Source organism: Carya illinoinensis, chromosome 13 (assembly GCF_018687715.1).
Source record: "Carya illinoinensis cultivar Pawnee chromosome 13, C.illinoinensisPawnee_v1, whole genome shotgun sequence".
NCBI classification, from domain to species: Eukaryota; Viridiplantae; Streptophyta; class Magnoliopsida; order Fagales; family Juglandaceae; genus Carya; species Carya illinoinensis.
In genome coordinates this window covers 4,980,467-5,002,325 of record NC_056764.1, presented here as the reverse complement: position 1 = coordinate 5,002,325, position 21,859 = coordinate 4,980,467, and the positions used below count along the sequence as shown (strand labels likewise).

At 33.1% G+C, this 21,859-nt stretch overlaps 4 protein-coding genes across 7 annotated transcripts; 2 read left to right on the top strand and 2 right to left on the bottom strand.

The window, feature by feature from the left end:
• The first annotated feature begins 1,275 nt into the window (after nucleotides 1–1,275).
• On the top strand, nucleotides 1,276–5,093 carry LOC122292211. The gene is made up of 4 exons (XM_043100446.1): nucleotides 1,276–1,302; nucleotides 2,249–2,516; nucleotides 2,684–2,749; nucleotides 4,638–5,093. Exons 1-4 carry the CDS (start codon nucleotides 1,276–1,278, stop codon nucleotides 4,850–4,852), a joined length of 576 nt encoding a protein of 191 aa, XP_042956380.1. The 3' UTR covers nucleotides 4,853–5,093.
• A 483-nt stretch (nucleotides 5,094–5,576) lies between these two features.
• Nucleotides 5,577–7,812, bottom strand: LOC122292706 (cytochrome P450 CYP82D47-like). Its single transcript, XM_043101182.1, has 2 exons — nucleotides 6,680–7,812; nucleotides 5,577–6,322 (listed from the first exon to the last, which is right to left on the bottom strand). The coding sequence occupies exons 1-2, from the start codon at nucleotides 7,619–7,621 to the stop codon at nucleotides 5,696–5,698; spliced, it is 1,569 nt and encodes a 522-aa protein (XP_042957116.1). The 5' UTR covers nucleotides 7,622–7,812; the 3' UTR covers nucleotides 5,577–5,695.
• Nucleotides 7,813–9,985: 2,173 nt separating this feature from the next.
• Nucleotides 9,986–17,240, top strand: LOC122291964 (cyclin-C1-1-like). 3 transcript variants are annotated; one of them, XM_043100039.1, is made up of 9 exons: nucleotides 9,986–10,202; nucleotides 10,356–10,455; nucleotides 11,286–11,325; nucleotides 12,344–12,388; nucleotides 13,207–13,325; nucleotides 13,439–13,571; nucleotides 14,571–14,621; nucleotides 15,767–15,917; nucleotides 16,786–17,240. In XM_043100039.1, the coding sequence occupies exons 2-9, from the start codon at nucleotides 10,440–10,442 to the stop codon at nucleotides 16,888–16,890; spliced, it is 660 nt and encodes a 219-aa protein (XP_042955973.1). In that variant the 5' UTR covers nucleotides 9,986–10,202; nucleotides 10,356–10,439; the 3' UTR covers nucleotides 16,891–17,240. The 3 variants fall into 3 exon arrangements, with proteins under 3 accessions (XP_042955973.1, XP_042955971.1, XP_042955972.1); XM_043100037.1 differs by having other exon boundaries at nucleotides 9,987–10,202; nucleotides 10,349–10,455; XM_043100038.1 differs by having other exon boundaries at nucleotides 9,988–10,202; nucleotides 10,349–10,455; nucleotides 15,770–15,917.
• Nucleotides 17,241–17,814: 574 nt separating this feature from the next.
• On the bottom strand, nucleotides 17,815–20,070 carry LOC122291965 (uncharacterized histidine-rich protein DDB_G0274557-like). 2 transcript variants are annotated; one of them, XM_043100041.1, is made up of 3 exons: nucleotides 19,669–20,070; nucleotides 18,337–18,455; nucleotides 17,815–18,233 (listed from the first exon to the last, which is right to left on the bottom strand). In XM_043100041.1, the coding sequence occupies exons 1-3, from the start codon at nucleotides 19,929–19,931 to the stop codon at nucleotides 18,199–18,201; spliced, it is 417 nt and encodes a 138-aa protein (XP_042955975.1). In that variant the 5' UTR covers nucleotides 19,932–20,070; the 3' UTR covers nucleotides 17,815–18,198. The 2 variants fall into 2 exon arrangements, with proteins under 2 accessions (XP_042955975.1, XP_042955974.1); XM_043100040.1 differs by having other exon boundaries at nucleotides 19,627–20,069.
• Nucleotides 20,071–21,859: the final 1,789 nt, after the last annotated feature.

Below are 21,859 nucleotides of genomic sequence, written 5' to 3'. Positions count from 1 at the left end.
CTTTACTGAAAATTAAGTTCATCTTGGATGTGATTTGGCAAAAACGTTTTTGCCAAGTTATTCTCAATAGAAAAATACTTTTTGCAGTCGGGAAATACAGTCGATGTGCAGTCGTGGAGAAAAAAGTGAATTAATACAGGACCTACATGAAAAAAAAAATTATTTTTATAACTTTTTTTTATTTATGTAGGTCCTCCTGAATATAAAATAATTTTTTTATAATTTTTTTTTATTCCTTCCGTACAGCCGACTGCACGCCGACTGCAGTTCCCGACTATATTTAGCAAAGCCCTTCTCAATAATAATAACTTGATAAAGTCCACCCCCCCCCCCCTCCCTTGGCACCCAGATGGGAGGCCTTGTCCTTGGGATACAGTAGCGGATTCCGGAGGGGCCAAACCCCCTGGCCCCCCACCCATACTAGGAGTGCAGGTAGCATCCCTAATCTCTTATCTTTGCGTCAAACCAGTATAGCCGAACCATAATAGTTTTCCAGTGCCATATGTTTGAGATTTGTTTTCTCTTTCTAGCCCATTATTTTCTACAAGATTTGGTTCTTGTCTTTGTATTATAAAATCTGTACTCGTCCTTTGTTAATAACATATATACAATATTTCTCCATCTTTTTAAAACTATAATCTTAAATCCAAACGTGCTAAACCACATGACGGAGGGATGGAGCGACTTTCTGGGGAACAATTCACCGGACGCATGTTAGACTAATGGGCAGTATTTCAATAACTATTTTAAGAAAAAATTTATTCGTGTCAAGTCATTTAAGAAAAATAAGAAACTACTCGAAAAATTATTTTCTTGTTTTTTCAATGGGTCTAATATTTTTCCAAGGATTTACACGTTCTAAACTTAAATCTAACGTTAATCGGCGTGCATTTTTTACAATCGAGATAAAGTGATGATCACTCGTGACAGTGTAGAGTCAATATTGGAAATATTTTCAAAATAATATATCTTATATTTATTATTAATAATATGTTGGGATTTATTTTTAGAAATTATGAATTATTTTAAAAAGAGAGAATTTAAGAAAAGTTTATAAGCAATAATTTGGGTCTCCATTACAAGTCAAAGTTGTCAATAGGCTTTAGTGGCATAGAACATCAAGTGGATAGAATTCGAAACACAATAAGCACATTTTTAAGGTTTATTGTGGAAAATAGCCATGCATCTGGGCGTGAATAGGCACGTGGAAAATAAATGGCCAAAGTCACACCACTGTGGGATCGAACAGTGTGAAAAGGATGGAGAGAAAGCAGAATGACCATTGGACTGGGCCAAACCTCGGTATTAGTTTGCAGGAAAAGTATAGTTATAAATATAATTATGTATTAATTTGTATATTAATATAATATAATTAGTCAAAAAAATAGATTTTATTAAAAATAATATTAATTTAAATTTTAAGTATGAATAAATCAGTATTGATATATAGATTAATACGCGACTGTATTTGTATGTAGCAAAACTCTAGTTTGCAATAAATAATTTAATATACCTGTTCAGATCAGATTATAAAAGAATGAAAACACTTTTCATTCAGATCATTTCCTCTATAAATAGATTCATTGGCTTACGAATTTAATATAAAAAAATAGAATTGACAGGATATCGAATTCAATTTTAAAATTCTCTCTTTCAAAAGTTTTCATTTCTTTAAAATTTATCATTAGGATCTGCTCATTCTGCAGTGAATAGATTTATAATATCTTGGTTGAATAGAAAAATCTGAGGGTATTAAGGCCTAATTTTATGTGTGCATAACGCAGTTAGACAAACAAACTTGTTTTGAGTTTTATTGCATCTTAGAGGTAAATTTGCTTGTAATCCGTGTGCATACCGTAATTGGTGGGACCGAATATTGTCTTAAGGAAAGCGACATTTGTAACGCGCCTTTAAGCAAACTTTCTCTCACTATTTTTGTTTTGCAGTCCCTTTTGAACTAATAGTCAACACTTGAAGAAGTTTGGATAGTGAGTTGAAATGAAATAAATTGAGATGAAAGTTAAATAAAATATTATTATTAATATTCTTATTATTTTAAAATTTTAAAAAGTTAAATTATTTATTATATTTTGTAAAAAAATTTAAAAAAGTTGTAATGATTAAAACATTGACAATGGCCTAGCCATTTGCCAATGCAAGTCCAAAATTTAGAATCTTGTGATATTTTCCTCTACATTGGACTAGCTAAACATAAAAAACTTAAGCCTTAAACTACAGTAAATCTTAGGCCCTCTCCAAACCTAGCAAGCTATTGTACACAGACCAAATCTATATTTTATTATTTCATCTAATTCCCACACTTGCGTTTCCTTCGTTTTTTTTTCTTCATTCGTCTCGAAATCACCCTATTTCCTTTTTGTTTTCTTTCTTCTCACGAAAGCATTTTTTCTCTTCTTTGACCCAGGCAATCCCCATTCTCTCCATCGTTCGTTTCTCTTCTTCAACCTGCAAGCCTCCTTCTCTCCATCATCCATACTCTTGTCATCTTCTAGCAGGTAATTTCTCTTCATTGCTCCTCTCTCCCTCTTCTCTATTTGTGTGTGCAAGACTTTTCTCTCCCTCTTCTCTTTTGATTTCTCCAATTTTTTCTCCATCAAATGTATGAATCATAATGTATTTTACTTCAAATGACCATTGATGTGTTAAATCCTTTTCCTTGCAGGTGAATCATCATCCAGAAGGTTGTACAATTTCCTCCACAAATCTATCACAAGAAATCATGATTTGGGTAAATGATTTGGCATTTTTTGTTTATAAATTGGTAGGATTATGGTTAAACTCTTCTAAATGTCTATTTTTTTATTGTTTGTGTGTTGCTATCAAGATGATTTAAGGTGTGAAACTTTGTGAGGAAGTAGAGTCATTTGGTTCCTTTCTTGTTTTAAGATTTTCCAATTTTATGGTTTAAGAAATACCAAAAAAAAAAAAAAAAGTAACCTTTCGAAATAGTAAGAATATATATTGAGGAATAGCAAGAATTCTAGTTTTCAGGGTTGTTCAACCATTTTATGTTGATAAAAATTTTCCTCTATTTTTAACAAACCAAATGTTTTATACTGACCATTTTATTCAACCCATCATGAGTAACAATTTGAAGTTAGTGTTATACAAATTTGATAATAATTCGTGGGTATTCTGAGTCGGGATTGAGGTTGGGTCTAACCTCTAAATTCTTATTTTTTATCTGCTTGTCTCTAAACTCTTCATTTCCTTGTAATTACGTTGCTCCACCATTAGGGTTTCAACTTTCTATGTATACATGTATATATAATACTGTCATACTTATGTGTGGTGAGACTAGCTTATGGGATATATACTGTCATTTCATTGGTTGGTTGGTTTTTATCGAATGCATATGAGATTCAGGAGCATGAGTTCATTGGTTTTTGCTTGGTATTTGTCATTAATCTTCTTCGTATTGTACTTGTCACAAGTTTTTTCTTAAGTTGTCTGTATACATTTCTATCTTAGCTTTTGCAAGAATGTCTGGAAAATTATAGTTATTTCAATTTCAGAATGTTTAACACATATCAAATAAATATTTTATAGATGAGTCTGTACAACATCTGTTCAATTCTAAACTTGTCATTGAAAATTTTATTGATGAGTTTGTACATTATTGTTCAATTTTATTGATGAGTCTGTACATCATCTATTCAATTCTCAATTCTAAACTTGGGTTTCTATTTTCACATTTTGAGGCCTAGAGTACTTTGGGGGTATGGATGAACTCTTAACCCAGAGAGTGTGAGAAAAGTCCAACAACAACCCATTGCCAACCATGTGGTGCTACAGAGTTGTTGGTAGTCCTACAAAGTTTACAACAACATTGTGTGTTGTTTTAACCCATTGTAACCATTTCATGAACTCTTAACCCATTGTAAAATCAAACTTTTTGGTAGTCCTACAAAGTTTACAACAACGTTGTGATTAATGAACAAATCCTTCTCCATCATAATTCCTTTGTCTTGTGACCAAAACAATTAGTTGTTTTTGCACATCAGTAGCAGCTATGTGGTTGATTTGGGTCCTAGTTCTTTCTTGCTGCTTGCTTATTATTATTTTTTGATAAGTTGCTTGCTTATTATTATGCATACATAATTTAGGTTACCCACTTTGTAACTCATATTTCAATTAATTGACCTTTGGAAACCCAAAACAGTGCATGACTGTTCTTGCACAGATTCATGTCAACAACTCATTTATTGAACTTTAATATTGGAAAACTTTTTTGATTCCTTGAAAATTTAATATTTTTTAAAAATGTACACACATTTTGATAATGACCCATTCTTCACTACTCTTTTACAAAGTGGAGGAGATGGTTCTAATAGCACCTAAATGCAAAATTCTAATATTGTGGTCCAAGCAACCCCCAATGACTGTGAAAAGAGGCATTCTACAAAAAAAAGTTTAAAGAGGTGTACCTTTCACTGTAGAGGAGGATAACCTTTTCGTCTCAACTTGACTCAACATTAGCATTGATGTGATAAAGGGTATTGATCAAAAGTTTATTCAAATGTGGGAAAGAATTACTACATTTTATCATGAATATAAAAAACTAAACATTGCCAACTGTTTTGCGGACTCTTTGATGAATTGGTGGTCCATGGAAGAGCGAAAAAATGCTGCGTTGAAGGCAAAACGCGAAAGATCAGCAGCATTAGAACTAAAAAAAAAGAAGTTCGAGGTGAAGATGATGAAGCTAGATCTAAGTGACATGAATGCTTCTATAATATTCAGCTCAAAATTTTTGAAGAATCGAGATCCCATTTCGGAGGTACATCTACATCTCTATCGACACCTTATAAAGGTATATAATTGGTTGTAGATGTTACTTTTATTTTGATTTTAGTAGCTGCCCAGCCACATGTGTTTCGGAGAAACATGTGGCTAGGTAGCAACTAGGTGTCATGGCTGTAGTAGTAGCTTTTTTGGGTTTACTGAAATTACTTAGTTTTGTTTGAAATAGCCTTTTTTGGGACTGCTAGTGCAGTTCATGCTGGTTTATTTATATGTTTTGTATTGCTACTTCTGAAATGTTAATACTCAACTATGTGGTTTGTGGTTTATGATTAGTTTTGTACTGGTTTGGTACTTAAATGTGAAGAACTGGAAACGTTGGTGAAATGTTATTGTAGGCTACCGAATTGTTATCCTGAAGCTATAGAGTGTATTTGCAAAAGGAAACTTCCATGTCAAAAGCACAAATATTTTAAAATTAATTCTATAGTGGGAAACAATAATTTTAAGTAAAAGTTAAATTATTAATTAATATATAGAGTGTATTTGTAAAATATTTTTTAAATATATAATATTATATTATTTTGTGGACTTTAGAATAGTCAGACCAATGTAGGTCACTGTCTCCTTTATTTTAGACTTTAAACTTTAGTCAAAATTTAGACTTGACATAGGCCATTGGCAATGCTCTTGGACGAGATGATTTAAAAAAATTTATGTATCTAATCCTACTGCTTTGTAATTATTTAAACCAAATGTAATAGTTTTACTTCTGAACTAATGAATATTGGGCGGTTGCTAAGCACTTTGTGTTGATTTTTCTTTTGATTAGTATTATAATATATATATTGTGAACGAAGCAAATTAATAAAAAGACATGTAAAAGTACTAGAAGTACCAACACAGATACTTCAATTTCTGCTGCTGATCTCTAGCATCCATAGAGTTCGGAAGAAAGGCGTGGAGTGAGGAGAACTTGAAGGGGAGTTGTCCTGGGCAAGGTAATGCCGAAGCCTTCAGTCATGTCCACAGAAATGTTCTCTGGTGTTGTTAACTCAAATCCTTGAAGCAAACGAGCTAGTGCCAGGTGAGATATTTGCATGGCAAATGTGTTCCCAGGGCAAGATCTTCGACCCAACCCAAATGGTGTGAACTCAAAATGTTGTCCTAAAGCATCAATGTGTGCATGGCTTGTGAGAAACCTTTCTGGCAAAAATCCATTAGGGTCCTCCCAGACTCTTGGGTCTCGATGCAACTTCCACACGTTTACTAACAGGCGAGTTCCCTTTGGAACATGATACCCACAAACTTGACAATCTTCCAACGCCTCGTGTGGAACTGCTAGAGGGGTTGGTGGGTATAAACGCAACGATTCTTTGACAATGGCTTGGAGATAAACCATATCTTTGATATCGTAATCTTCCACCCATCTATCCTTTCCAACTTTGAGATCCAGCTCTTTTTGGACACGCTTTAAAGCATGTTCATTGTTCAACAATAGAGATAGCAGCCATATCAAGTTAACAGATGTTGTTTCCGCGCCAGCCAAGATAAAAGTCTACCACATGATATTTAGAACATATTTAGAAGAAGAATTTTTGCAAATGAAACGACATTAATTATTAGAATATTGACAATGTGTAATCGTTTTAGTTACCAGAGATGCAAATTTCTCTGGTTAAGATATACTCTCTCAGTGGTTGCTATGTTTAGTAATGTTTGTGAAGAGGTCAAACTAGTCCCTGTCAATTGCCAAACCCATGTTTCTTGACAGTTGACACCTAATGTTACAGTGTACCAAGATATGTTTAAAGCTTCTATTATGCAATGCATGATCCTAAAACAGCAATATTCTGGTTTTACCATATTACGATTATTAAGGCTTATGCGAAAGAAATTAATGTTGCTAACGTACCGATACCATAGCCTTGATAATGGTTTCACGAGTATGGCCAAACATGGAATCGCCCTCAATTACTGACAGCAGTATGTCGATGAAGTCGGTCTGCTTGTCGCTTGCCTCTCTTTCCAGCCTCTTCAAGGCATGTTCTTCAATCCAACTTCCTATTAAAGTGTCCAATTCCCTTCCAAGACGCTTCACAGATTTCACTTGACCTCCAAAATCAATCCATCCCAGAAACGGAAGTAGATCAGAAATGAGAGGCGCCCCAACTAGACACATAAATTCTTTGATAATTTTTTGTACACGCTTTGCCTCTTCGTCATCTCCGCCTTTAGCATGACCAAAATATCTCTTCCCCGCTATTATTTTAGTAATTATGTTCAAGGTTAAGCTTTCAATCCGTTCGCTAATCATCACCTTGACTGGGCTGTGATTGTTGCTCTGGCAAAGAGAGTAGAGATCTTTGACCAAAGTATCCACTTCGGAGATTTTCACATTCTTTAGTGTCTCCAGCCGGTGGGCAGAGAGGAGTTCCATCATGGCTAGCTTTCTCATCTCTCGCCAATATGCGCCGTAAGGTGCAAAACCTAGTCCTGCGTTGTTGTAACCCAGGTACTTCGATTGAGTAGATTTCGGACGCCCTGCTAACACCTTGTCGTTTGTAGTGAAACATTCCTTGACTGCCTCGTGATTGCAAACCACAACTGCACTTTTCGAGCCCAACCTGATCTTGAAGACGGGCCCATGTCTGTCAGCCATGGCTGCCAAGGTTCGGGCAAGTGGGTTTTTGCCACGTAGTTGATGAAGGTGACCTATAATTGGCAAGGCACCCGATGGTTCTGGGGCTAACATACCCTTTGTTTTCTGACAGCTAATTCTCAACCTCCATAGATTGTACAATAACACCGGAACTAAAAGCCCTGCAATTGCAAGTAGATGAGAGGTGATTTCCATGAATGTTTCAACCCCAGTTTGGTGGTTTCTTTAGTTCTGACACAAGGAGATGATAGTGTTCTACAGTGAATTCAATATTTCTTCCCACATATGACACAGCCCCGAGACTATTAGTAGGTTATCTATCATTTTTAATTAGATTATCCTTTGACAAAAAATAAAAAGAAACTTTAATTTGTCGGCCATCATCCTCCATTCACGGTCGCAACGTTCTCGTCCCTTGCCTTTGAAACTACTACCAATAATCGAAGGTTTACTATTATCTTCCTATTTTATTATTATTTTATTTATTTAATAATTAAAAAAATGAATATTAATAAAATTATCTATTTTTTAATTTTTTTAATAATTAAAGATATTAAAAAAATATTTAAAAATAATAATAATTTTTTTTTTCAAATACACTGAAATAATAAAAAAGATAATCAAAGTAATAAATATCATCATCAAGATTCCAACTACTACATTCACTCGGAGACAAAAAGATAGGAAGTGCTGAGATTAGAAAATTTTCTTGACACAAGAGCCCAAGCAAAGCCGCCACTACAGTCCCTCCAAGGAAACAAAAAAGTCATCCCCGGGGCCGCCACCAACGGGAAAACCAACCTTTTTATCAGCTGCCCGCTGGCCAATTTTTTATTTTATTTATTTATTTATTTATTTTTATAAATAATCACTTTTACATATTTTTTTATAATTGATTAATCAAAATAATTATTTTATATTTTAAAAACTGATGTAACTAATTAAATTAATAAAATGTATAAAAATAATTATATATAAAATTTTTATTCTTGAATAATAAATATATGAATTTGCAGCAACCAACAGGATAATTCAAATGGTAGATTTGTTTTTACCTTCTTTATTTTTAAACCATTGGACAAAATTTGTGAAAGGATATATCACGTTATCTGTTAGTAGCCTCATCGATTTGGTGAGCCCCTTTATACGCATTAGAGCCATAACTTATTTGAAATCGGCTCTTCTACTACTTTAAGTTATTTTTATATATTTTTTATATATTTTATTAATGTGATTAGTTAAAATAATTATTTTATATTAAAAAATTAAGACAATCAATCATATTAATATAGTACGTAAAAAACACACAAAAATTATTACAAATAGAATTTTTGTTCAAATTAATGTATATAAAAGTTCAACTCAATTAATGTATTCTGTTCTCAATTTGCACATCATCTATATTATTTAAATAATAAAACTTAATTGATAAAATTAAGATTTTCAAAATTTATTTTTTAAATTAAATTAAATTATTTAAAAATTTTATTAAATTAAAATTTTCTTTTATTATTTGGCCGTAACTTGTTGAATTTGAAGCGTGTGAACGAGTGCAAAGAGTGCATTTTTCTTTGTGTAATACGTGTGAGGCCGCATTTTAATAGGTTGGGTGGCACTGCCACGTTATATAGATTATGATGACCGGTATGCCACGTTATTCCCTAAATTAGTTTTATTAAAAAAAAATTATTTATTATCACCTATATTATGCATTAATATATAATTTTATCTTTTTATTTAAATACATATAATAATATATATTTAAATAAAAAGATAAAAATAATAAATCATATATTGTGTGATGTGAGGATGATAAATAATATTTTTTTTTATAAAAATATCATAAAATGTGTAAATATTGCGCATTTTTAAAAAAAAATATGAATAAATATGTGATTTATATAAAAAATTAATTTTTTAATAATAAACTCTATCATTTTTTTAAAAATGCACACAATCTATAATTCTATCTAATATCACTCCTTAAGAGCATTGGCAATAGTCTAGTTAAAACAAAAATTTGCTTAAAACAACATGTTTTGCTTAAAGTCAAAGCCATTTAACATATAACTCCACATTGGATTATCTATATATTAATCAAAATATTAACATAATATTATTTTTTAAATAATAATATGTAACTACACTAACTATATGTTAATTAATAATTAAAAATAGTAATATTTTATTCTTTTTAGAATAAAATATATGTTTTAGCTAAGAATAATATCTAATTAAAAATGGAGAAATATTTAGATTTAAATTTTACCTACCTCAATACAAAAGATATCACTAAAGTCCAAAAGCTATGCACTACTAAATACATTCGGACGATAAGATGAGAATTTTTAGTTTGAGATGAAAGTTGAAAGTTAAATAAAATATTATTTTTAATAATATTATTATTTTAAAATTTAAAAAAATTAAATTAAGATTTGAAAAATTAAATATGTTATGAAAAAATTTAAAAAAATTATAACGGTAAAAATTAAAATGAAATAAGAAGAGAATTTTAAAGCTCCTGTTGCTTCAAAACCTATAAATTCGTGACCCCAAAAAGGATCCGGTCCAAGAACAAGCAAAAGGGCGGAAACCGAAACCGAGCGCCCCTTGAAGTTTGAACTTCCGCTCGCCGCAGAACAGTATCCTTTTTAGTTTTAGGCTAGCTGGATCTTGATCGATCGAAGCAACTTTTGACTTTCCCGTTGAGGACTCACGGGAACTTTCTGGTCCCTGATCCAGAGATGGCTGCCAATTTTTGGACATCCTCTCACTAGTACGTTTCCAACATACCATCTTTTCATTTTATTTACTGCGTTTTAGATTTTTTTTTTGTAAGTACTGCGTTTTAGATTTATTTTGGTTGTTTATGGCATTCTTCTTTCGGGTTTCTAAATTTGGGTATGTTTTGTGTTTTTCAAGCAAACAGCTTTTGGAACAGGAAGATGTGGATGTGCTGCACCCACTCGACAAAGACAAAGGCATCACTCTTGAGGATTTCAAGCTTATTAAGATGCACATGGCCAATTGTATGATCTCTCTCTCTCTCTCTCTCTCTCAAACGCACACTTTATGTTGGATTTCACTCCAATATTATGCTTTTGTTTTTATGGATTTCAGCTTCTTTAAGTAATTCTCTGTGCTTTTCCCCTTCTTTCTTTTAATTGCAGAAAATTTTGATCGTTCATGCTTGAATTGTTAGTTTATACTTTAGTGCCCTTTGTCTGGACAAATTTTATCTCAGTATACTACGGTCTTTTCGTATATGGTCATCGAGGTTTTCATTTTTTCCCCACCAAGAACTGCATCAAGAATCAAGACTGACTGCTGAAAATTGCATCTGCTATGACTGCTATAACTGAAAATTGAAATCATAATTAGGGTAGTGATTAAACATGACGAGATTGTTTCAATAGAAAGTTGACTGTGTTTTATTGAGAATTGTTGCTTTCCTGGTGCAGTGGCCCTTGATATGGTAGGTTTCTAAAATACTTGACTACGATACAAGATGCATACAATTTTTAGTATATGCTTATCAACTTGTCGCTTGGAGTTACATATGCTATTAGAGACATAAGGGGAAATTTTATTTTTTGTTCTCTCTCATGTGCACATGTGTGTTTTATCGTAATTGGTTTCTGCTGTTATCACCTTGTAATTTATTGTTTTCATACCGTCTCTTATTTTATGTATATCTTTGTTGATTGTTAATTTGTAGAATCATAGAATTATCACTCCCTGTATTTCTTGAACGTCCCTTGAAATGCATTGTGCATATATGCTCCTGCTAAATGCTAATAATGTTGCTATAATATCTACATTATTTTAAAAGTTCACTTTTTTATTGGCTTGTTTTCAGATATATGCAAATTGGCTCAATGTATAAAAGTGAGGCAAAGGTTTGAACTTAATCTTTTAATGCTACTGAAACTATTACCTATATGTTCATAATTTATACTTTTGAAAAAAAAAATACAAGTAGAACTGCTTTTTCTTTTTTCCCCTGCTTAGATGGTTCTTGAAGTCTTGATTCACATATAACTTGTACAATTTTGCCTGGTAGTAAGATGACCTGTGAACCACGATGCATGGCTAATTTAAGTAAACACCAATGTCAACATTCAGATAGAAAATAATAGTGTTTAGAATTTATCAAAGCTTGTTTTGACTGATGGGGAAAATAAGGGTTACTGTCTCATTTGAGCCTCTCTAGTCTTGATGACTTGCTAGGCCTCGTTTAGATGTTGAGATGGGATGAAAAATTTGTGAATAGTAGTGAAATAGTTTGTGAATAGTAGTGAAATAGTTTGTCTATAGTAGTGAAATGATTTAAGTTAAGATATTTTTGATGTTTTGGGAAAGGAGAGAGAAAAAGTTGAATAAAAATATTATAAAGTTAAAATATTGTTAGAATATAATTTTTTAATATTATTTTTGTTTTGGGATTTGAAAAAGTTGATTTTTTTTTTGTAAGTTTGGGAAAGTTGTAATGATTGGATGAAAAAGTTGAAAATTCGAAATTAAAAAGTATTTGTGTTTGAGTGAGATGCTTGGATGTTAAGATTAGATAAGTTGAGATTTCTCATCTCACCTCAACATCCAAATGGGGCCTTAGGATCTATTTCTGAAATTTATTCAGATATTCTCAACTTATTGACTTGTAAGCAAGTACCTCCTACTGCTACTGCTGCTAGAATTTGTGAATACAAATGGAACAAAATGAATTTGTTTCTAAGAATTGTGGGGTGATTAGGTGCTATTGTATCCTTCAGTGCCTCATGATAACAGTTAATTCTCAGTAATTTTGTTTTGTTAACTTTACAAAATTGGTGTAGAAAGGTAGATTAGACTATTTTCACCACTCAGTTAAATCTCTAATATCAGTTAAATCTCTAATATACTGGTCAAATGTTTCAGGGTGGTAGCTACTGCAGTAGCATATATGAGACGCGTTTACACCAGGTACCCAAGCAATTACCTGATGATGAAAAAAAAGCTCAATTAGTGACGACAAGCTCCTTGCTTTTTGTTAGATTTTCATCCAAGTAACAACTATCAAGTTCATTTGAATTATTGATACCAGTTGATAATTGGGTATTGCCAGTTCATTGTATTTTGTGATTCTGGTTAATCACTAAGTGCTTTTTTTTTTTTTTTTGCTTTCTGTAACTATACTCTACTTTGTGTACTGTACATGTCTCTTCATTACAAACCCTAGGTAGTAATGCTTCATCAGTGGCTATACTCATATTTGGCTATACACAGCATAAAATAAATTAATGGGGCAATGCTGGTTTTTCTACTTGTTCACAGCCTAAATATGAAGCAATAGTTGTACGCTTATAAAGATGTAAATACTTCACTCTGGTGTATCGTATGGACAAATACATGGTCTTTCTGGGTCCCATTGAATTTCATTTAGAATAGCAGACTTACAATGTTCATGTTGATTCTTAGTACAAGTGAAAGGACAAACCGAGTTTGAGAACCTGCTACATGTGGTTTTTGTTTGACCAAATTTGGGAGAGAGTTTTTGCTTGGTGGTGGCTTATTATGTTCTTCTCTCCTGCTAAATTGCTCTTAAGTATTTGGAAGGACATTCTTTTCTGAGTATTTTCTTTTTCTCAAGAATTTTTTGACTCAGTTTTGCATACAAGCACTTAAATTGCTTTATATGTTGTCATCATTTCGGTATCCTCTTATAAGAAAGCAGATTCAGACACCTTTTACACCCTGTTGCATGGCTGCTTGCTAAGCTTAACTGCCTTCTGTTCTCACAGAAAGAGTATGACAGAATATGATCCACGCCTTGTTGCTCCAACCTGCTTGTACCTGGCATCTAAAGCAGAAGAAAGCACAGTGCAGGCCAGGCTTCTAGTGTTTTACCTCAGGAAATTATGTAATTACTTGATACTGAACTTAATAGCTAAATCAGTGGAATTCCTACCAAATTCAATGGTTGACATTTAAGCAGTGTGTGAAATTCTTAGACCCACCTTTTCTGTTTCACAGGTGCTGATGAAAAGTATAGGTATGATGAAAAGTATAGGTATGAGATCAAGGACATCCTTGAAATGGAAATGAAGATTTTAGAAGCACTCAATTATTATTTAGTTGTATTCCATCCTTACCGAGCATTGTCTCAGTAAGTATTTCATCCCCTTTATCAGGTATCTTTAGCTAACTCAGGTTGTTTGTAAGATGTGGTTTTTCTATTTTTATGAATTAATCTTTTAAGTTTAGACTGTAACTGATTAGAGGTCAGCTCCATCAACTTGATGAATTACTTGATTGGTTGAATATCATTCTTGGTTTTGACTTGGTGTTTTACCTTATTTAAGCTGTAACCACCAGATTTTCATTTTCCTTTTCATATTTATCTGATACTAGACACTTGTAAAAAAAAACTTTATCTGATACTAGACATTTGGTTGGAATGTTAATGCATTTTGTCTTCATATTCTTTGGCACTGCTAGTTGATATCAAACTTTTGAATGACACTTCTAAATTAGGCACATGCCTGTGTCCCTATCTCATTCCCGATAACCGTTGATTTCTTGTAATATATTACTTCTACAGTTGTATATTCCTATGTCTGGGATTTGTATGCTTGCATTCACTTATTGTTCCTTATAATATTATGAGTGTGATTGCAAATTCGGATTTAATTAATCCCGGGCTACCTTAGGTTCCTGCCAGAGAGAATAAAAGTCTACTTTGGTTCTGATAATGCCAATAATGATCTTTGTGTCTGATTTTTTAGCCTAGATTGCTCCTTTATCAAAGCTAGTCATTTGATCTTCTCAGTGATGTATCTTCCTCAGTAACCCCAAGGGGTTGGCCCAAGTGATGAAGGCCTTAGTCTTGGGGTAGCACTCCCCTCAAGGTCCAAGGTTCAACACCTCATGGGTGTAAACAATCATTTGGGACCGCACCCCCTGGTGAAAAGCCAGCGATTTAAGTAGTTTCGTATAGGGAAACTTCTGAGGGTGTGGTACACGGGACCGGGGTTTACTCTTCAGGAATGGGTCCGAAGGGCCCTGCCTTGGAGAGATTCCCCGACATTTAAAAAAAAAAAAAAAAAAAAAAGAGACATATCTTCCTCAGTGACAATTGTTCATCCTTTTCTCCTTGCTTTGGTAGGTTGCTTCAGGATGCAGCTCTGAATGATATAAATATGACCCAATTAACTTGGTAAGAGTCAAATTTCCAGCATAGTCAATTTTCTGAGGTGATTGTTGGGACCCGTCACCGTGCCTATCTATTCTTTTATGCCTATATATGTTCCTATCTATTCTTTTCTGCCTATGTATGTTCCAATTATTTATTTATTTTTTTGCCATTCCTTCGTGCATTGCACATAAGTATAATTGAGTTGGGTTCTTAGTTTTTGCTAAAACCATAAGAAATTTAAATAAAGTTTGAACTCAATTAGGATTTTTAGAGAGAGAGAGAGAGAGAGGAGGAAAACCTTGTTTAAGTAGGAGCCGCTGGGAAAAAATAAAAGAAAAAAGGAAGGCTCAATTAGGACCCTGGTGGAAAAAAAAACCCTAGCGAGAGCCTCTCACATTAAAAGCGGAACAAAAAAAGAAGAAGAAGAATTCAGGCCTTGGGATCCTTTGCCGATACGGTAATCTTGGTATTGCATGGATATGCTGGATGATTTTGCCCAAAGCTGTGTTGTCAATTCGTGTCTTTTTGGTATTTCAATCAATGTTGGATAATTCTGATGGGACATTGACCTTCCTGCCACTATGGCTCACCGTACAAGTTTTTTTAAACAGACTATGCCATGTCACTTATTTTTTAATAATGCTAGATACAGGCGCAAGTGCTGCGCAATTATTTTGAAAAAGAGTAGGGTCCACTATTAAAAAATTAATTTTTCATGGGGTTCCCATATGTACTCACTTTTTTTTCAAAAAGGGTACACAGTCTATGACTGCTAATATTCATTTCTCCTTATTTTTACCTGTTTTGCATCTATCTTAACGGTTATAATTGGATGAGGACGTTATTGTCAATATTTGGTAGTGAAGAGTACAATGTGTCATTTGCTTAGAGCGTAAAGTGTAAAACATCTATTTGTTGAAGGATGGAAATTGTATTTTTTCCAAGATAATTGCTTGTTCCTTTCAAATTATAAAAGTGTAGAAAGCTGCTCATGTTAAACATAGCTGTAGCTCCACATTCTCCTCTCGCTGTACTCATGGCATGTTTTTCTTTTCTACCTGCAATCAATTCCGTAGAGTTATTTTGGCTTCTTTTTTTACAATATGTAAGCATATATTGATTTACAAGAACATAAATGTGATGTAGCCTTGATGTGTTAAAATTAGCAGGGGGCTTGTGAACGACACCTACAAGATGGACCTTATTCTTGTACATCCTCCGCATCTGATTGCTTTAGCATGCATTTATATTGCTAGTGTACTCAGGGAAAAGGATACCACTGCATGGTTTGAAGAGCTTCATGTTGATATGAATGCGGTAATTTTCCCAAAGCTAATTCTTACTCTTGTCATGGTCTTCTGTCTCCTATTCCAACTAATCTGATTAAAACCATAAATTGGCACCCTTTTTGGGAAGGATGTAGAAAGGTGGAACACATTTTAATTAAAAAAGGAAACACAATAATACATGATCATATTTCAGGTGACATGTCTAACTGCCAACTGCCATCTTGAACTTTTAGTTGATTTGCCTCAAAAGTCAAAGGCCAAATTGCTTGTTCTGGAGCATCTTCAAGTAGCCTGTACCCTTTTTAAGCATCAAAACTTCATTAGTATGCCCTTTTCTATGGGTTAAAGTGTCATGGTTAAATTGCAGAATCGTTTTTAATATATATTGACCGATAAAAATACTTTGTTATATATATTTACTTTTTTATATTATCTTCTTTTTCCTTTTCTTTTTCTCTCATTTCATGGGCTATAGGAGACATGCCAAATACTGTGAATAGAAATTGAATGTAGCTTCTGATAGGATTGATTCTAGGGAGTAAAGTGTCATGAAAATTTATCAAGTACAAGTGACAAGTAGGTAATAGTGTCATGAAAATTGCCCATTATTCAAATGCTTCGTGAGAACTACCGGTCATTACGCGCCTTGCATGTGTGACCATGTAATTGTATAAACTGCAATAAATTTCCATATAAGTTATTGTAGCAACTTAGATAGGTTTTATCTCTTGTATAACTTCTTGTTTTACTTGGGCTATGCCTATTCTTATTAATACTATCGTTTACCTATCAAAAAAAAAAAATTTCCATATAAGTTATTGTTATGGAATTGCAGCTCATAAAAAGTCCTGATGTGTTCTACTCCCTAAAACTATTAATGTGCAATTTTTTTACAGGTAAAAAATATTTCCATGGAGATATTAGACTTCTATGAGAACCACAGAATGATCACAGACGACAGAGTCATTGCTGCTCTCAGCAAGCTAAATTTGAAGGCATAAACAGTTTGTAACTTTGCCTCCTGCAGGAAAATAATGCCATTTCTCTTGTTATGACCAAGATAGAGTTTCTGGTCTATGCCAAAAGAAGTAGATGACTGTATTGTTTGTGTATTGGAAAACTATCAACGTGCTCTTTAGCCAAGTAAAGGGAGGGAGAAGAGGTTGTTTACAATCTGTAGGAGGGGACATATTCTGTGAGGTCAGATAATTATGTTTCTAAGAGATGATTAATGTAACGAAGTTCACTTAAAAAAGCTAGTTGATCAATCAGTCGGTCTCTATGCAAATATGTACCCATTTTATGTAAATTTGGTTTATTAAAGCTACACACTTACAGATTGACAACATAACTGATTGCCTGGATTTATAATGTGTTTGTAATATGTTATATGTACTTGTATATAATATATACGAAACCATGGTCTTCTCTTAATCTTAGTGGGATCGAAACTAGCAGAAGATATTGGAGATGGAACAGCGTTACCAGTTACAGGAAGCATTCACTTGGGAGACAAGTGACTGAACCATGACCAGACTACTTGCCTTGAAGATGCAAAGTTTCTCAATATAACAATTAAATAAACTATAAGAAGATATTCCAAATGCATTATTATGTCAAAAAATAAGTGCTTGAAAAACTCAACCATTACAAAGCAGTTAGGCAGCCTGGTTTTTCTTAAGTTTTCAAGGGTCTTGTAGCTAACATGGCAAGCAATGTTCTGAAGTGTAACTTTGTCTCCCAACCGCGCCACTCTGATAAATGTAGGGTCATGATGTATGATAAATTTCTCTCAGCACTGTTCATGGTGCTGGCAATCTAGCCACTGGTCGCTATTTTTTTCTCTTATTTGTAGTTCCGATCAATGAAATATAAAGAAGACGTAAGTAAATCTCACCACCTGGTATGACCTCACAGACCAGATCTTCAACCAAAAATTCTGTCACAATTCGGTCTATGATTGAAATGGTACATGAAATGACTTCATGTTTATACCAAAAATCAAGCTTTCAGTGTAAAAAGACGTTGGGACTAAAGATCACAAACAAAAATACAAACTCTCAAGCCTCTAAACGGCAACAGAGCTTTAAGGAGTAAATCTACGTTGAGCAGTCGCGCATTTGACTTCAACATGGAATTTAATACCATTTCTATCATCTTAACCTCCAGAGTGAGCTCTTGCATCCGCTGTATGTGTGGATTACAAAAGCATTTCTCGATCAATCTTCCATAAACTCTGCAGCTACCATATGAATTTTCCCCAACCTTTCACGTTTCAAATAATTCAAGAATGTCTCCAACTTCTCTATTTATTTTTTTCCTTTCTTCTTAGCCTGCTTTTTCTCTGTGAAACATAAGTGCAACACATTACAGGCTAGATTTGTGGGAAGATCTTATATTAAAACAATATTTGCGAGGGAACAAAAAACAGAGTAAAAAATTATTACCTAATTTCCTCTTTGCTTCAGATTTCGCAAAGAACTCCCTCCATTCATCAGTCAGAACAAAAACTGGGTCGTCATCCTCTTCCTCGTCTAATTCCTCATAGTTATGCTCTTGTAACATCCTATTTCAACACCACCATGAAAGACCAATTTGGATAAGACAAAGCAAATGGAAAATATCGTTGTAACTAGTAGGAATCTTTTTGATGCAGAACAATAGAACTAATAATGAATGTGTTTATGCTGATGGCAGAGCTTGGGAATCACCGTTTTCTATTAGACGTCAACAAATAAACAAAAGGAAAATACTTTAGCCACAAAGGGATTACACATAAGTAAACCCACAAACTTATATGGCTTGATGTGGTACGCCAGATTGTAAAGTTACTTTTATTACAAAGCAAATCTAACGGATTCCATGAAACCACATCAGTTTGTGAGTTTATTTTATGTAATTTATTTGTGTCTGTAGTAGTTCTCTAAACAAAAAGACATTAGATATTCAAGGATCCAGCTAGTAGCATTGCCACAATTGACTTCTTTTGCGTGGTCAAGGAATTGGTTCTCTTTCATATTTAGCCTAGAAAACTGGCTTGGGCTCCATGCAACATGTTCTAATTGACAAACAAATTCCAAAGCTATTCTCTCATTTAGACCAACTAGTCTGAACATTTATAGCACGTCTTATTGAACAATGGTCTTAGTTTTACAGCACTACAGATAATGAAAATTCAAAGTGCCAAACTTTCATAATCATGGCAACCAAAGCAAGCATGAAAATTCGATTGAGAAACAAGTCTCATTGGTCATATAAGTTCAAAAATCAAAGGTCTTGTACAGGAAACAAAACAAATTCCACCGTTCGCGAGAGAACTTCCAACAAGGGCTTCTAAAAACATTCAACGAATTACCTCTTTTTCCACTTGATCTAGCCGCTAACATTTTTCGCTCAATGAACTATCTCTAACTCAACTCTTTTTGCCCCCTTCAATATGTGTAATAACCACTTGAATAAGGATGTCCAAATACAACCTAAATCAATTCCCAACCCAACCATCTAAAATGTAAAAGAAAGAATTTAAGCTCACTTAACTGAGCTCAACTTATCTAATTTTCTATGGAATAAAAATATTCTACCTACTTTAGCCTCATTTCAAAACCCCTATTAACTCCCAAACATATTAAGATCTTTTATCTGGTACTCTCAAGATTGAGAGCAAAAGGCCTTGACATGACAGATAAATGAACGAATCGTATCGAAGAGTAGAGAATAACTGGGTTAGAGCAACTTACGGAGTGGCAAAATCGTAAGCTTCTTCGCGCCCAGAAGCACACCTATTCAAATCGTTTGGGAGAGGAACAGAACCAGAAGGTCCTGGGTTTCGAGGAAAAGCATTAAAATTGGGGCATATATGGCGGCGACCATTGAATTGGTGATGATGGTGATGGTGGTGGTGGAGGTGGTGATGGTGGCCGTGAGGACAGATACACAAAGAATGGAAATGGCAGTGATTATGATGGTGGTTGTGGTGGTGGGGGCGGGCGGGATGAAGAGGAAAGCATGGCCTCCAAGCCTGAGATCCATGAGTAGGATCCATGGATTGGATTGAGAAGCAAGTAAATTACTAGGTTTTATAAAGATCCGTGCTCTCAGCTCCTAAAGTTTAAACTGTGTTTGAGAACCAAACCTCCGTAGACTACGCTAGAGAAGAAAGAGCAGTCCCAACTGTTGGGCTTCATAAATCCCCTATATATTATAAAGGAAAATGATTAACTTACTTTTTATTAACAACTTATATACAACTTTATAATAAAATTATATTATTTTGAATTTTATTTTAACTTTATTAATAATTTGATGTGTTTGAATATAATAAAAAAATATTATTATATTAGAAATTGTTTATAAGTTGTAGATGAGTTGGTGGTGTATCATTATCCTATTATAAAAGATTAGTATTTGTATTTTTTAAAAATGTTTAAAGTATTTAAAAACATATTTAAAAAAAATAAAAGGAAAAACTTTTTGTGTGGGTGTAGCATCACCCTTACACTTAAAACATTAATCATATCTATAAAACTTATCGCTTTTGTTTTTTTTTTTTTTTTTCCCTTAATGGTTAAGTATTTTTTAATAAATTTGTAATTTTTTTTTATATATTTTAGAACTTTTTAAAATATTTTTTTAACAAAAAACTTTTTGCCGTCTCTCAAAGAATCCTACATGGGTGTAGCATCACCCTTCACGACATATTCATTAATAATAAAGTGAAAATATTCTATTAAAAAAAAAAAGTGAAAATACCATAGTATCCATCTTTCAAACAAAATTTAATAATAATTTTTTTACTTTCTTTTTCAATTGTTTGCATCTCATCTTAGGCTTTTTTTTTTTTTTTTTAATAAAATTAAAAAGTATGATAAGAGGCTGTTGATAACACACTTTAAGAATACTCGTATATATAAAAACAAATTAAGAAATTAAATCTACTGAATTTGGTTTCATTATTTAATGATATATTAAATTTGTTTTACACTAAAAACAGGCACAAAAGATATGAAAGCACACAAAACATGTGTTTTCTCGTTGGAGAAAGAATACGAAACTCTTCCTAAGACCATGCATATTTTTTTTTTCTGACAATTCAAGACTATGATTGTTGGGGGATAAACCCCACCTCCGGCCCAGAGGGCACCATCAAGAAACAAGAGGAGAGAGATAGAGAGAGTAGGAAAAGCAAGAGTCAATGAAAAAGAAGGAAGCACAAGAAATAGAGAAAAATGAGAAAAGAGTTAAAAGCAAAGCAGACATTCAAGAGATGGTGGAAAAAAACTGATTTTCTCACCTACTACTCACCTACCACTTACACGAGCCAGAATAAAAGGGACTTCTTTAGTCTTCTCTCGGACGGCAAGGGAATGCTTAATCTCCAACCAACAATAAGAAATTGAGAGAATATTATCTTATCTACAAAATAAGTCTCCGATTTTTATTATACAAATAAAAATTAGAGGTAATAAGAGAATATAAAATATTTATATTATAATTATTATTTTTTAAATAATTCGTAAATGTAAATTTTATATCGAATCACGTAAATTTATATATTTTTTTATTTATATTTTTTATATTTATTTATTATTTATTATTATAGATGTATATATAGATACCGTATAATCATTTTAGACTACTATCGTGTGTTTTGGACCACTCAATCTAGTCTTGAACTACCTTAATGGGTTAAAAATGACTATTTCTTTTGTTTTGATTTATTGTATAATTTTTAGCATTAATAATGGTTATATAATTTAAAGATATCTTCTCGTTTGGATTTTGCCATCAATTTAGAAAACAAAGGAAGTAATTTTGCCATCAATTTTTATTTTGTGAAAATAAACATGTACACAGTAACACATAAACAATAATTTTCCTCCCATTGTAAAAGCCCACGTGCATATATATGTATTTTGGAACATCACTCTCGAGTCTCGTGGTCTAATCAACACTCAAAACACACATTAAAAA

Bases quoted from the DNA above. Each gene is read 5' to 3' on its own strand.
- LOC122292211 (XM_043100446.1), top strand. From the start codon at position 1,276: ATGACCATTGGACTGGGCCAAACCTCG. The intron at 1,303-2,248 runs GTATTAGTTTGC...AGTAAATCTTAG, and splicing joins TTGGACTGGGCCAAACCTCG to GCCCTCTCCAAACCTAGCAA. The intron at 2,750-4,637 runs GTAAATGATTTG...GGTCCATGGAAG, and splicing joins CACAAGAAATCATGATTTGG to AGCGAAAAAATGCTGCGTTG.
- LOC122291964 (XM_043100037.1), top strand. From the start codon at position 10,171: ATGGCTGCCAATTTTTGGACATCCTCTCACTA. The intron at 10,203-10,348 runs GTACGTTTCCAA...GTGTTTTTCAAG, and splicing joins TTTTGGACATCCTCTCACTA to CAAACAGCTTTTGGAACAGG. The intron at 13,572-14,570 runs GTAAGTATTTCA...TTGCTTTGGTAG, and splicing joins CCTTACCGAGCATTGTCTCA to GTTGCTTCAGGATGCAGCTC.
- LOC122291965 (XM_043100040.1), bottom strand. From the start codon at position 19,931: ATGGATCCTACTCATGGATCTCAGGCTTGGAGGCCATGCTTTCCTCTT. The intron at 18,456-19,626 runs GTAAGTTGCTCT...GTGTTGAAATAG, and splicing joins GCTTACGATTTTGCCACTCC to GATGTTACAAGAGCATAACT. The intron at 18,234-18,336 runs GTAATAATTTTT...TATGTTTCACAG, and splicing joins TGAAGCAAAGAGGAAATTAG to AGAAAAAGCAGGCTAAGAAG.
- LOC122292706 (XM_043101182.1), bottom strand. From the start codon at position 7,621: ATGGAAATCACCTCTCATCTACTTGCAATTGCAGGGCTTTTAGTTCCG. The intron at 6,323-6,679 runs GTACGTTAGCAA...ATCATGTGGTAG, and splicing joins TTATCAAGGCTATGGTATCG to ACTTTTATCTTGGCTGGCGC.